Source organism: Globicephala melas, chromosome 15, assembly GCF_963455315.2.
Source record: "Globicephala melas chromosome 15, mGloMel1.2, whole genome shotgun sequence".
Taxonomy (NCBI): domain Eukaryota; kingdom Metazoa; phylum Chordata; class Mammalia; order Artiodactyla; family Delphinidae; genus Globicephala; species Globicephala melas.
Window position 1 is genome coordinate 3,503,577 of NC_083328.1, and position 12,294 is coordinate 3,515,870.

Below are 12,294 nucleotides of genomic sequence, written 5' to 3' on the forward strand. Positions count from 1 at the left end.
CGGGGGAGCCAGGGACGACGCTCGGGCTCGGGGGCATCCAGTTCTCTGCCCAGAGTCACCGGCACCCTCCTCTGCCCCGGCGTTCTCAGCTGTGACGTGGGACACCGCACCTACGCCGTCAGGGTGGTTGTGGGAATTAAGTCCAACAGCATCTGATTACTAGTAAGTGTCTGGCACAGAGCAGACTCGGAAAAGGACGGTGATTCGTGTGAAATTCAGAGCTTCTAAGCGTCAGGCCACTCGGTCCACACTCTGCACGGACTTCAGATGCACAGAGGGGAAGCGACCACACACACCAAATGCCACTCGGGACTCTGGGGGATGCGGCTCAGATACGCACGAGGCACAGATCGCTTGCACAAACCTTTGGATGTGGCAGGCCAGCATGGCTTTTGCTTTTAAAAAGTTTCAAACGTTTTAAATGCAGATTTTAATCTGAGGAATCTATCCAGTGTCTACACGGCCACCTGGTTTCCTTTTCCCACGTCTGCCTCAGGGTGAGCACAGCTGAGACTAAGGGGGTCTCTCTGAAGGACTGCGTGTAACTACCAGCCATCCTTTGGCTCCCCAGGGAGTCCAGCCCCTGGAGGGGCAGGAGATGCCCGCCGGGTGCTCTGGTCCCAGGGGACGTCTGGCAGTGCCTGAAGCCGCTTCCGTGAGGGGGGAGGGGAGGGGTGCTGCCAGCCGCGGGGGGGAGGGGGGAGGCCTGCGGTGCAGGGGTCAGCCCCCCAGCAAGGAATTCTACCTGGACGTGCGTGGTGCCGCGGTCCAGAGACCATCCTGGCTGAAGTTTCAATGGACAGCATCGACCGGTCCTGTGCCCCCCCTCCCCCCTACCCGACAAGGGCTCTGCAGTGGGGTGTCGGCAGGGGCTCGACCTGCTCCCGGCAGAAAGCGCGGGGCTCCCAGGCCGCCTGGGCGCCGGCAGGGCTGGGCCGTGAGGAGGGACACAGGACCGGAGCTCACGAAGCCGAACCCTCGGCGGCTACCCCAGCTCCCCCGGCGGCCCTGCCTATCCTGCTCGCCCGACAGCGACGAGGGCTGGTCTCGGTCAAGGGGGAGCTCGCGCCCTCCACCCAGGCGGCCGCGGCTCCCACCCGCTCCTCTCCCGGCCGAGGCCGCCGGCAGCGAACCGCCCCCCGCCCCGCCACTGACCCAGACCGTCTCTCGGATCATCTTGGCCATCTTGAGCAGGAGCTGCCCGAAGGAGCCCGGCTCGAGGCGGGTGGCCGAGTGCTGAATGCAGAGGCAGAGGAGGAAGGCGGGGGTCAGCTTGTGGTCGTTGCCGCCCGGCTCGACCAGCGTCATGATCCGCTGCAGCAGCGCGTCCTCCATGTCGGGCTCGAACTCCAGGTGCAGCGGCCGCGCCCGGGGGGGTCCGGGCCTCGCGGAGACCGAGGCGCCCCGGGCCCGGAGCGGGGCGCCGCACATCCTACAGCTCTCCGGCACGGCCCGGAGGCGGGCCAGGGCCTGGGCGGGCAGGGGCTGGGCCTGCGCTGGGTCCTTCAGCAGCAGCAGGTAGTACAGGCCCAGGGAGAGCAGGTCCCCGTGGCGCAGCGCCACGGCGCGGCCCCCCACCTCCGAGAAGTTGACCGAGACGGACGCCCCGGGGATGGGCTCCAGGACCAGCTGTGCCCCCGCCTGAGCTCGGCCCAACGGCCGGCGCCTGCGGATGGTGCAGTGCAGGGGCAGGATGTCGGGGGCCGAGAGGCTGATGCTGGGCTTGCTGGAGGGGGTCCTCTGGCCCACCGTGTGCCGCTCCCGGTTGAGCACGTAGACCAGGCTGTCCTGAAACGCAGACACCAGACCTCAGGGGCAGGACGCCACTCGGGCAGTTCCACCCCTGGTACCTAAGCCGCCCTGGGCAGCACCCCTCCCACCCCCCGGAGCCCTTCCTGCCCCGCTGCCTGCCCACACTGGGCGCCCACCCCATCTCCCAGAGCAGCCTCGGTGGTACACCAGATGCCCGGGGTGCGGTGGGGGGGAGGCCCCAGCTTCGAGACGTGAGAGGCCAGCCAAGGGCAGACCTGAACGTGGACACTGGTCTACAGACACGCCAGGCCCGCCCGCTCCGCCAGGTGACAAGCTGGGGAGGCGCCCCTCCTTTGTGCGCCGGCTCCGGGAGGGAAGATGCCTCCCAGGACCTGAGCTGCAGAGCCCTGACAAGGTCACACAGCGTGCGGGGAAGGTGGAGCAGGAAAGGGAGCGGGGGACACGCAGGTGAGCGAGAGGCCGGGAGGAACAGCAGACCTCCCCGGGGCGGCAGCACGGGCAGGGTCGGCGGGGTCGCCAAGGGCGAGCCCCTTCAGGCCAAGAGGCCTCCGACAAAAGTGGTATGAAATGCGGGCGCGGGGCGGGGGCCTGCGGGACTCCTCAGGGGAAGCCGCCCCGCACACGCTCGAGGCCGCGGGAGGCCTGCGCCCCAGCCCACGGGGGCCATTCCCCAGGGGCCCGCCAGGCCGGGCAGGAAGGGGGCCCAGTACCAGGTAAGACCCACGCTGGGATCAGTGAGTGAGGAGCTGGGGGGACCCCCTCCCAAGGCCCTGCTGCCGCCCACTGCAGCCTGGACGAAAGAATGTTCTGGAAGCAGAGGACGGGGAAGCCGCCACCCTCCTCCAGCGTCTAGGGCGGACCCAATGGGGTGCTCCCCCCCCCCGGCCCATTTCTCCGGCCCCCGAGCCCCCCGCTGACGTGGTCAGTAAGGAGCAGAGGGGCGGGGGCGCCAAGCCGAGAGCCTCCCACGCCCTGCTCGCCGCCGCCCCTCCCACCGCCTCGGGCCCAGGAGAGGGGCGCTCACGTGCTGCTGGCTGTAGCCCTGCAGGAGCAGCAGGTGGGGCGACTCGTAGAGGGAGCAGCGCATGGCGTCCTGGCCGGGCTCCTCGGGGCCCCGGGCAGTGGACGGCGGGGCAATGGCCGAGCCCAGGCTGGTCTCGCTGACCGTGCGGCGCAGGCGGGGTGGAGGGGGGCTCCAGGTGCCCCCCGCGGCCGGGGCTGTGGTTCCCTTGGCGCGGCTCCGCTGCAGTCTCCGGGCCTGGGCGTTTATCCCTGCGGCAGAAGCAGCGCGGGGTGAACAGATGGCTCGAGGCCGCTCCTAACACGGGTCGCGGCTCCGTCAAGCAGGCCTGCAGGCGGCCGCGGGACTCTGCCCACAGACCGCATCCTCGGAAGGCCGTGGCTCCTCCGGGGCTCGCCCCGAGAGCCAGGCAGCCCGGCCGTCCGAGGCCCCAGACGCCCCACAGGAGCCCGTGGCGCATCCCAGCCCCGAGACCAGCCAGCACCACGGCCTCCCCGCGGGATGCCAAGCCCACCACAGCCTCGACCCCCGCAGAGTCAGCGTGCTGGGGGCTTCGTGGGTACCACGCCGACCCCAAAACCTGCCCATCCCCTGTCCCGTCCTGGCAGCCCGTGTGTGCGTGCGTGAGCTGATTAGGTGACGACTGTTCATCATCCCCCCCCCCCCCCCGTTTACAAGGAGGAAGCAGTCAACTCGCCACGTCACTCCAGCCCACAGGGCCGGCTGGTCTCCATCCAGAACACGGCTGCTCCGTCCCGGGGCACCTCCAACACGGCCAGGCACACGCATGCACACGCGCACACCCGTGCACACCCCACAAAAGCCTTACCCTTCTACACGTAGGAAGCGCTCTTTTAAACTAATGTCGCGTGAAAGCTGAGAAGCCACATGGAACTCGAGGGCCAGTCTCCTGTCACCGTCGCCTTCCCCGGCTGACCCAGGCCTTCCTCTCTGAGCCCCCTGCCGAGGGCCCTCCACACAGCCTCTGTCTGCAGCATCCCTTCCTATAACCGTTCCAGACAAAGCCAGGGCAAGTGAGGTGGGCAAGCGGGGGCCGAGGGCGCCCGGGAACACCGACCTGCCTTCCAGAAGGAGAAGGGGGCCCGGTCCCCGGCAGCCCACAGAGAGCCGGGGCTGCAGGAGGGAGGCCGCTCAGCCGCAGTGCGAGCCGTTTGCCGGGCGCCCGCTGCTCCCCGCCTGCTGCAGAGCCGGGCCAGCGACCGTCAGGCAGGGCAGCGGGCGGGGGGAGGGGTGGGGGGAAGAGGGGCGGGTCAGGGGAAGGAGGAGGCCGAGGGCAGGAGGCAGGGATGGAGGAACAGAGGTGGGGGCAGGCGGGGAGGCAGCCCCCAGCCTCACCAGTCCCACCCCCTGCTCTCACGGCTGGGGCATCACGGCACAAGCGGGGGCCCTGCCTGGAAGAAGACATTTAAAAACCAGTCCAAAAGGACGCTCTAGCCCAGGCTTTTCCTCCCCCTAGGACGGGGCTGCAGGAGAGGATGCACCTCAAAACCACCTTGCACAAGTGCTGGGGCTCCCGGGCAGCAGCAGAGCCCATAAGGTCACCCTTTCCTCTTCGATTCCTGGGGGCCCGCAGAGGCCCTGGACGAGGCCCGAGCGACCAGGGCCAGCGTCCCTGGGACTGCAGCAGACGGGCGTGGGCGCACACTCTCGGCCGACTGAACACCCCTCCTCCAGCTGGGGTCCCGCGTCCCCTCGCAGCTGACCCCCTCCCAGGCTAAAGCAGGGGCTCTCACCCCGCCCGCGCTCAGGGCCGCCTGGGGAGTTTGGAACAGCGTCCAGGGCTCATCCATGGGCCCTCAGGGTTGAAGGGCCAGGGCTGTCGGGAGGGAGGTAGCGGCAGCTCAAAGCTGGGGCCGCTGGGCCGCCAACGCCAGCACGGCCAACGTGTAGAGCAACCCACAAGGTCCAGCCGACAGATCCGTGCACACCCTGCGGGCAGCACAGCCACGAGGACCCTCACACGTGTGGACACCTGAGCAAGGAAGGCCCCTGAACCCCACGCAACCCTCCACGGGGACTATCCTCGCACAGGGCAGAGATGCTGCAGGGAAAGCTGGGCCCAGCCTGTACCCAGTGGCGGGTGGAAAGGCAGATGGGGAGCAATGGGTAGGGTGTGGGACCTCTGTTTACATGCTGAAAAGAGCACGCGAAACCCCGCGGCATGCTGCTCATGGTGTGCGTATATGTGCACGTAAAGCTGTTTTCAAAAACAGATAGAAGAGGCACACGGTAAGTTCAAGAAATGGCCGCCTGACAGGTGGGGGTCTGAGCCTGGGGAGGTACATTTCATAACGTATTGGAGCTGCTAGAACACGTGTGACATCACATACTGCACGTGATAGGACATACTTTATGGATAACTCTGTGTGATGTTTTACTCGTTTCATTTTTTAAAACTCTAAATAAATGTGATTAAAAATGTTTATGTCAACTCTGGAAGGCAAGTACTCAGGTGTAAAGTAAAAATCATAAACACTCTGAGGTCCTCGCACGTGTGTAGGACTCTGCGGCTGCCCCGAGGTGGGCTGGGGGCCTGGCGGCGGGGGCGCCCGATGAGGACGCTGGAGACCGACCGTTCGGCCAGGCGTCCTGAGGAGGGTCGTGGCTTCGGGTGCCGATGAGGGTGCCGCGCCACGTCTGATCCCACTTCAGCTTCGCCACCACAATCCACACATCCCAACGACGGGCAAACCCAGGGCGTGTCTGCCCGGCTCAGAGCAGAACCTCCTCCCTAAGCCTGGGATGGAGGCTGGGCGGCGACAGGAGGGACGTGTGGGCAGCCTCACCCACAGGCCAGCGGCCTGCGGGGCGCGGCCTGGGGTTCTCAGCCTGGTCCAGGCAGACCCGCAGCCTCGTGGTCCAGGCTCTGCGCACTGGATCTGGGGCGTCACGGTGGAGCCCGCGTCCCGAGCAAGGTCGTCCCCGTGGCCCCTCCACCGCCACCGTGATGGGGATTCGGCAACAGACACACCATGGAGAAGCCCTGGCCCACAGGGGAGCGGCGCTGGCGGGATAACGTGACGAGAGCGGCCAGGCCTTGTACGGCGGTGATCTCACATGCCAAGTCACTCATCTTACAGGAAAACGCCCAACCTTGCCACTGGGTGAAGAAGACGCGCTCCATTTCTGGATCACGCCTCCCCGTGAGCTGGGCTGGACGGCCCAGCCCTGGACATTTCTCGCTACGCTAGGGGTGACCGAGTTAGCGAGGTCAGAGGTTTATCTGGTCCTGCAGGTCTGAGGGACACCCAGGAATCTGCATTCTTGTAAAAGCTCCCCAGAAGGTTCTGGAACTCAGCTAGGATAGGAACCGCTGCCAGGGCACTCCCCTCCCCCAGTCCCTGTCTACAGAAAGCCCACGGGGGAGAAAGGGACACCCATGGAGTGCTCGGAAGACATACTCGAGCACCTACCGTTTTCATTTGCGTTTTGGATTTCTAACTCTTTTCTCTAGATTAAAACGTTTGTCAGTTCCCAGGAAGGTGGCAGATATGAGGCTCTGCTCTTCCCTCTCATATAAGGCACACCTCGTCTTACCGCGCTTCACGGACACGGTGGGCTACAAACTGAGGGTCTGCGGCAACCCCGGCTGAGCAAGTCTACTGGCACATTTCTTCCAACAGCGTTTGCTCACTTTGTGTCTCTGCGCCACACTGTGGTAATTCTCGCAGTATTTCAGACTTTGTCGTTAATATTATATTTGTTATGGTGATCTGTGATCAATGATCTTTGATGTTACTCTTGTAATTGTTTTGACATTGTTTTAGTAATAAAGTATTTTATTTTTTTATTTATTTATTTTTTAAACGTCTTTATTGGAAAAATATGGAACGCTTCACGAATTTGCGTGTCATCCTTGCGCAGGGGCCACGCTAATCTTCTCTGTGTCGTTCCAATTCTAGTATATGTGCTGCTGAGGCGAGCACAGTAACAAAGTATTTTAAAAGTAAGGTTTGTACGTTGTTTTTCTAGACATAATGCTACCGCACCCTTAACAGACCTCAGGAGAGCGTAAACATCACTTTTCTAGGCACTGGGAAGCCAAAAAGTTCCTGTGACTCTCCTTACCGACGTGCCGCCTTCACTGCAGTGGTCTGGGCCTGAACCCGCCACATCTCAGGGCTGGGCCTGTATCTGTTCCCTGGTGAACAGGCAGAAACACACCCAGCAGAGGAATAAAAGGAGGGGTCTGGGTAACCAGAACCTGGAGAGGCCTCTGTGTCCCCCGCACCCAGGACACACATGGGACCACCTTACCGCCCAACACTGGGCCCCAGACCCAGAAGCACAATGACCACCTTGCCACGTCTTAGGCAGATGACACAGCCAGGAGAGACTCTGAAACAACCTTGCTGCCCCTGAACAGGCTCACAGTTAGGCCACAGGCCCTGGCTTGGATGTTCAGGGCCGATCCTGCCCGCTCCTGGACTGTGCGTCTCTCCCACGGGAACTGGGGAAGGGGCCCTAACCTGCAGGAGGTGTAACCGTGACACAGACGACGGCGGCGGCCTGCACAACGCACGCGGTTAAAGAAAGGAGCTCGGAGCTTCCCTCTCCCGGCAGCTGCTCCAGCTCCCGCCACCGGAATCAAGGCTGCGAGCGGCTGACTCTGCAGGGCAGGGATCTGCGGTCCCTCATCCCCTCCATCAGACGCTCCTGGGCCAGGCAGCCGTCGGGCAGGGGGGAAGAGGTGGAGGGATGACACCCCAGGCCACACGGTGTTTTACGTGTCGGTGCCGGCATCCCCTCTGTGGGGAGAGAGGAAAGGACCCTGGATACCGGGGGTGGGGGGGTTGGACATTAATTCTGAAAGCAGCTGGCAGCTGTCATCAGAGCTCCCGTCATGGGCTCCAGCACAGCACTGGAAAGAACAACACAGCTCTCTTCCTGAACGTCAGTAAGTTCAGGACAATACATTCAAGCTGTAGGTTTTACCCCCGGGCCCTGTTTGCTCTTCTCTCCCAGGATCGGAGGGTTTGAAACAGTGTCTCCAACTCGGAGACGTCCCTGTTGCTCACAGCCACTACCAGGGCTGCAGGAGAACTCAGGGATGTGGTTTTTCATTGGGGACGGATGAGGCAAATGTTCCTGCATTCGGGAATTTTGCCGAAATTGGGGGAATTGAGACTATTTCGGTGATCCCTAATAACAGCTGGAGAGGCGCTGCTGACACAAACTCTGCAGTAGCCACTGCAAAACTCGGAGGTCAGACCTGCCTTAAACAAGGCCTTTTAAACTAGAATGCCCTTTTCTGGGTTAGCAAAAGATGCAGAACGCAGCCCTAAGTTAATCAAGCAATCCTTGACGTTAATTTGAAGTTTTTTGCATTTGAAATGTACAACAACGACGACAAACTACCTAAGGACCATTTGGGGACGCAGCATCTATCTGCTACTTGGCCAGCTTTATTCTGAGTGTTTTGCATTCAATTCCATTGCATTCTCACAATAAACCCTTCAAAGGGACTGCAGTGACATGGGAATACGTTACCTAGCTTTTCAGGATCGATCCTACCATTGGCAAATAAAATTCTAAAACAAAATGTATATCGTACCCGCCCTCCCCAGTTAGGGACACAACACGGATGCCTGCTGACCACTTCTGGTCAACAGCGTACTGGAGGTCCTGGAGGTCCCAGCCAGTACAATAAGGTAAGAAAAACGAATGGAAAGGTAGGATTGAAAAGAAAGAAAGAAATTTATGATGATTTTCAAGACGATGTGATTGTGTATACAGAAAATGCAAAAGAATCTACGGACAAATTATTAGAATTAACAAATGAGTTTAGCAAGGGGACTAGATATGGTGAGTATGCAAATTCAATACTATTTTAAAATACTAGAAACAAAGAGAAAAGGGTATGTTTAAAAAGAAAGATACCATTTATAATAATGTCAAGAAACATGAAACTAAGGAATAAATCTTCCAAAAGATGTGCAAGACCGTGTCACTGAAAACTACAAAGCACCACTGACGGAAGTCAAGGACGCTTAAGAGAAAAAGACGGACAGGCCGAGTGTGAGAGAGGAAGTGGGACGGTTAGAGCCCTTGCACACTGCTGGGGGAGGGGGGTGTCAACGGGCGCGAGCAGCCTGGAAGGCACCGTGTGCTGGTGTCTCCTACCACTGAACCGTCAAGTCCACTCCTCAGTGTACACACGATAGGAACACACGTGGGACCACGGGACGTGCACAGGAACACGGCCACAGTGGCATCACTCCTAATGGGCCCAAACTGGAAACACCACGTGTCTACCAACAACAGGATGACCAGATCAACTGTGGCCCATTCACATAACGGAATCCTGCACAGCAATAGTAACGCATGGACTCTTCTAAAAGCAAGAATAAGCCAAAAAAAACCCAAAAAACAAAAAGCCAGACACAAAAAGGTACCCATAATACGATTCCATTTATAGGAAATTTACTTAGAGCCAAAACTGGACTATGGTTTTAGAAGTCAGAGAGGTTGGCTCAATGGCCAAGGACCAGAAGGGGGTGTGAGGGAGGCTGCAGGTGTCCTGATAATGTTCTAGTTCTTGCCACACAGGTGCACTCGTCTTCTGAAAACTCGTTGAGCTGTACCCTCACAATGTGGGCACGCTTCTGTCTGTACGCTATTTTTCAATGAAAATTTTCCTTTTAAAGAAGAGGACGTCAGATGTTAAGATTACCGTACACAAATTATAAGATCATGCAGTTTAAAGAGATAAAACATGTTTAAAGAGATAAACATGTTTAAAGAGATAAAGCATGTTTAAAGAGATAAAACATGCCTTGAAATATATGTAGAGAACAGGAAATCGTAAACAATAACATCAGCTTTGAAAAATAACCAATTAGAACTTCTAGAAACGAAACAATACAGTAACAGAAAGTATGCAGCATATCAGACACAACGGAAAAGAGAATCAGTGAACTAAAAGGCAAGTCTAAAATGTCTAGGATGTGGTATAAAGTGACCAAAAAAGGAAGAACAAAGGAGACACGAAAGACATTAGGAGACAGGGAAGAGAGAGCGAGAGGCCTCACACACGTTGAAAGACAGCTCTGGGGGACTCCCTGGCAGGCCAGTGGTCAGGACTCAGGGCTTTTACTGCTGAGGGCCCGGGTTCAAGCCCTGGTTGGGGACTTAAGATCCCACAAGCCATGCAGCACGGCCAGGAAAAAAAAAAAAGACGGCTCTGGGAGGAAAGAGGGCAAAGGCAATATCTGAAAAGAAAATACGAGAGCATTTTTCAGAACTGACTGAAGAAACCAATTGGCAGTCTCATGAAGTCCAATAAAAGAAAGAAGAGAGACATCACAAGAGAACTACTGACCAATATCCCTTATGTATAGAGATGTAAAAGTCTCCAAGATAGTAGCAAACCATGTTCAAGTGGGATTTATCCCAGGAATGCAAGAGTGATCTAACAGTCAACAGTCAATCACTGTAATATACTGTATTGATACAATAAAAGACCAACATGACATGGCCAGGTACTAAATGCTACTGGATTATACACTTTAAAATTGTTAATTTTATGTGAATTTTATTTCCATTTTAAAAATCAGCCCATAGGGCTTCCCTGGTGGCGCAGTGGCTGAGAGTCCGCCTGCCAATGCAGGGGACACGGGTTCGTGCCCTGGTCCGGGAGGATCCCACATGCCGCGGAGCGGCTGGGCCCGTGAGCCATGGCCGCTGAGCCTGCGCGTCCGGAGCCTGTGCTCCGCAATGGGAGAGGCCACAGCAGTGAGAGGCCCGTGTACCGCAAAAAAAAAAAAAAAAAAAAAAGTCAGGCTTTAAAGACCCTAATGTGAAAGGCAAAACTATCAAGCTTTCATAAGAGAACGCAGGGACTATCTCTACAGCCTCAGAGGCAGGGACGGATCCCTTATACGAGACAAAACCAAAACAGAATCAAAAGCATTGACCATAAAGAAGAGAATCAACAACGTCAACTATATGAACAATTTTATTCATCAAAAGACACGATAAGTAGAGTTTAGAAAATCAACTCACAGACTGGGAGGAAATCATTATCATTATAACACGTATTACTGATAAAAGACTAGAATCTAGGGACTTCCCTGGTGGTCCAGTGGGTAAGACTCCTCGCTCCCAATGCAAGGGGCCCAGGTTCAATCCCTGGTAGGGGAACAAGATCCCACACACCGCATGCGTGCCGCAACTAAGAGTTTGCATGCCGCAACTAAGAAGTCCGAATGCCGCGACTAAGAAGCCCGAATGCCGCAACTAAGACCGGCACAGCCTAAATAAATAAATATTTTTAAAAATATATTTCTAAAAAAGACTAGAATCTAGAATAAAGAATGCCCACAAATCATTAAGAAAAAGACGAAGCAATAGAAAATGCAACAGAGCAGACCAGGCACTTGACGCTTGCAGCGGAATGGCGAAGTAGGAAGCCCTTTGACCCCATCAGGTAAAGTAGAAATATGCACCCTCAGTGTCCAGCAACGTCCCTACAGGTGTGCACCCCCGAGGGACCTGTACGCTTAGGGACCAGGGTGCTCTGAGCTGCACGATTCCCAGACCCATTTGCAGAGCTGCTCAGCATCACTGCACCCACGTGGCAGGACACGGCTCCAAGCAGCACGGGCGGGAGCCCCACGAGCACGACACGAAGGAGACGTAAATCCACCCACATAACTCAAAACAGGCAAAGGGAAACTCGTAGGCAAAAATGCACAGGTGATAACACTAACAGGAAACTGAGAAAACAGTCATTACGAAGTCAGGATGGTGGCTCCTTCCGAGGGGGAGGGGGAGGGAGAGGGTGGAGCTCAGGGTGACCCCGCGGGGACAGCGAGGCTCTGGTCGGCGGCTTGCTTGGTAATGACCTGCCGACCCAAGCAGGTGGGTCTTCTGCCCTTTCCTGCACACGGTCCCTTCTACAGTTACATACCCGTCCACAGCCTCACGACCCGCCGCCACACCTGTCCAGGGGGAGGGCGCCCTGAGGACACGCCGGGTGGGGACCGGAGCCCCCTGCCCATCCCGCCGAGGGCTCTGCCGCCTGGAAGTGGCCACAGGCTGTTGTGGCCCCTGAGTTCCGACCAGCAATAAGGACACTGCCTACAGCAGCCGCTCTGAAAGTTGGATGCTGCCGGGAGGAGGCGCCCCGAGTGGCCGCTGCCCGCTGCCAGCTCTGCAGCTCCATTTCCACCCGGCCCTGTCCCCCCAGCACAAATCCTTGTCCGCCACCCACGGAGCTGCCCGAGGTCCGCCTTCCCGCCAGTGGCCCAGGGGTTCAAGTCCCGGGCAAAATGCAGATGTCCTAGGCTTCCCAAGCCTCCTCTCCATGGGCCTGGAAGAGAGCCACGAACACCTCCAAGGGGACCGCGTCCCCTCCGCACCCTCCGTACTCCGCCCGTGACATCTTATTTCTTAAGCTGGGTCACGGGTGCGCAAACAGTTCATTACACTACGCTGTATCTATTTCTTGTGTGCCCGAAGTATTTCAAAATAAAGAT

At 58.0% G+C, this 12,294-nt stretch overlaps 1 protein-coding gene and 1 non-coding gene across 15 annotated transcripts in view; both read right to left on the reverse strand.

Annotated features, from left to right (window-relative positions):
- LOC115847107 (monocyte to macrophage differentiation factor 2) overlaps positions 1–12,294 on the reverse strand; it is a 126,098-nt gene that overhangs the window by 21,852 nt on the left and 91,952 nt on the right. For all 14 annotated transcript variants that reach the window (XM_060285659.1, XM_060285670.1, XM_060285663.1 and 11 more), the window contains 2 exons: positions 2,798–3,045; positions 1,156–1,788 (listed from right to left, as the gene is read on the reverse strand). In XM_060285659.1, the coding sequence (XP_060141642.1) occupies positions 1,156–1,788; positions 2,798–3,045 (881 nt within the window). The remainder of the gene's footprint in view (positions 1–1,155; positions 1,789–2,797; positions 3,046–12,294) is intronic.
- LOC115847121 (U6 spliceosomal RNA) lies at positions 6,635–6,741 on the reverse strand. The gene has a single exon (XR_004037191.1). It is a non-coding gene; the product is annotated as a U6 spliceosomal RNA (small nuclear RNA).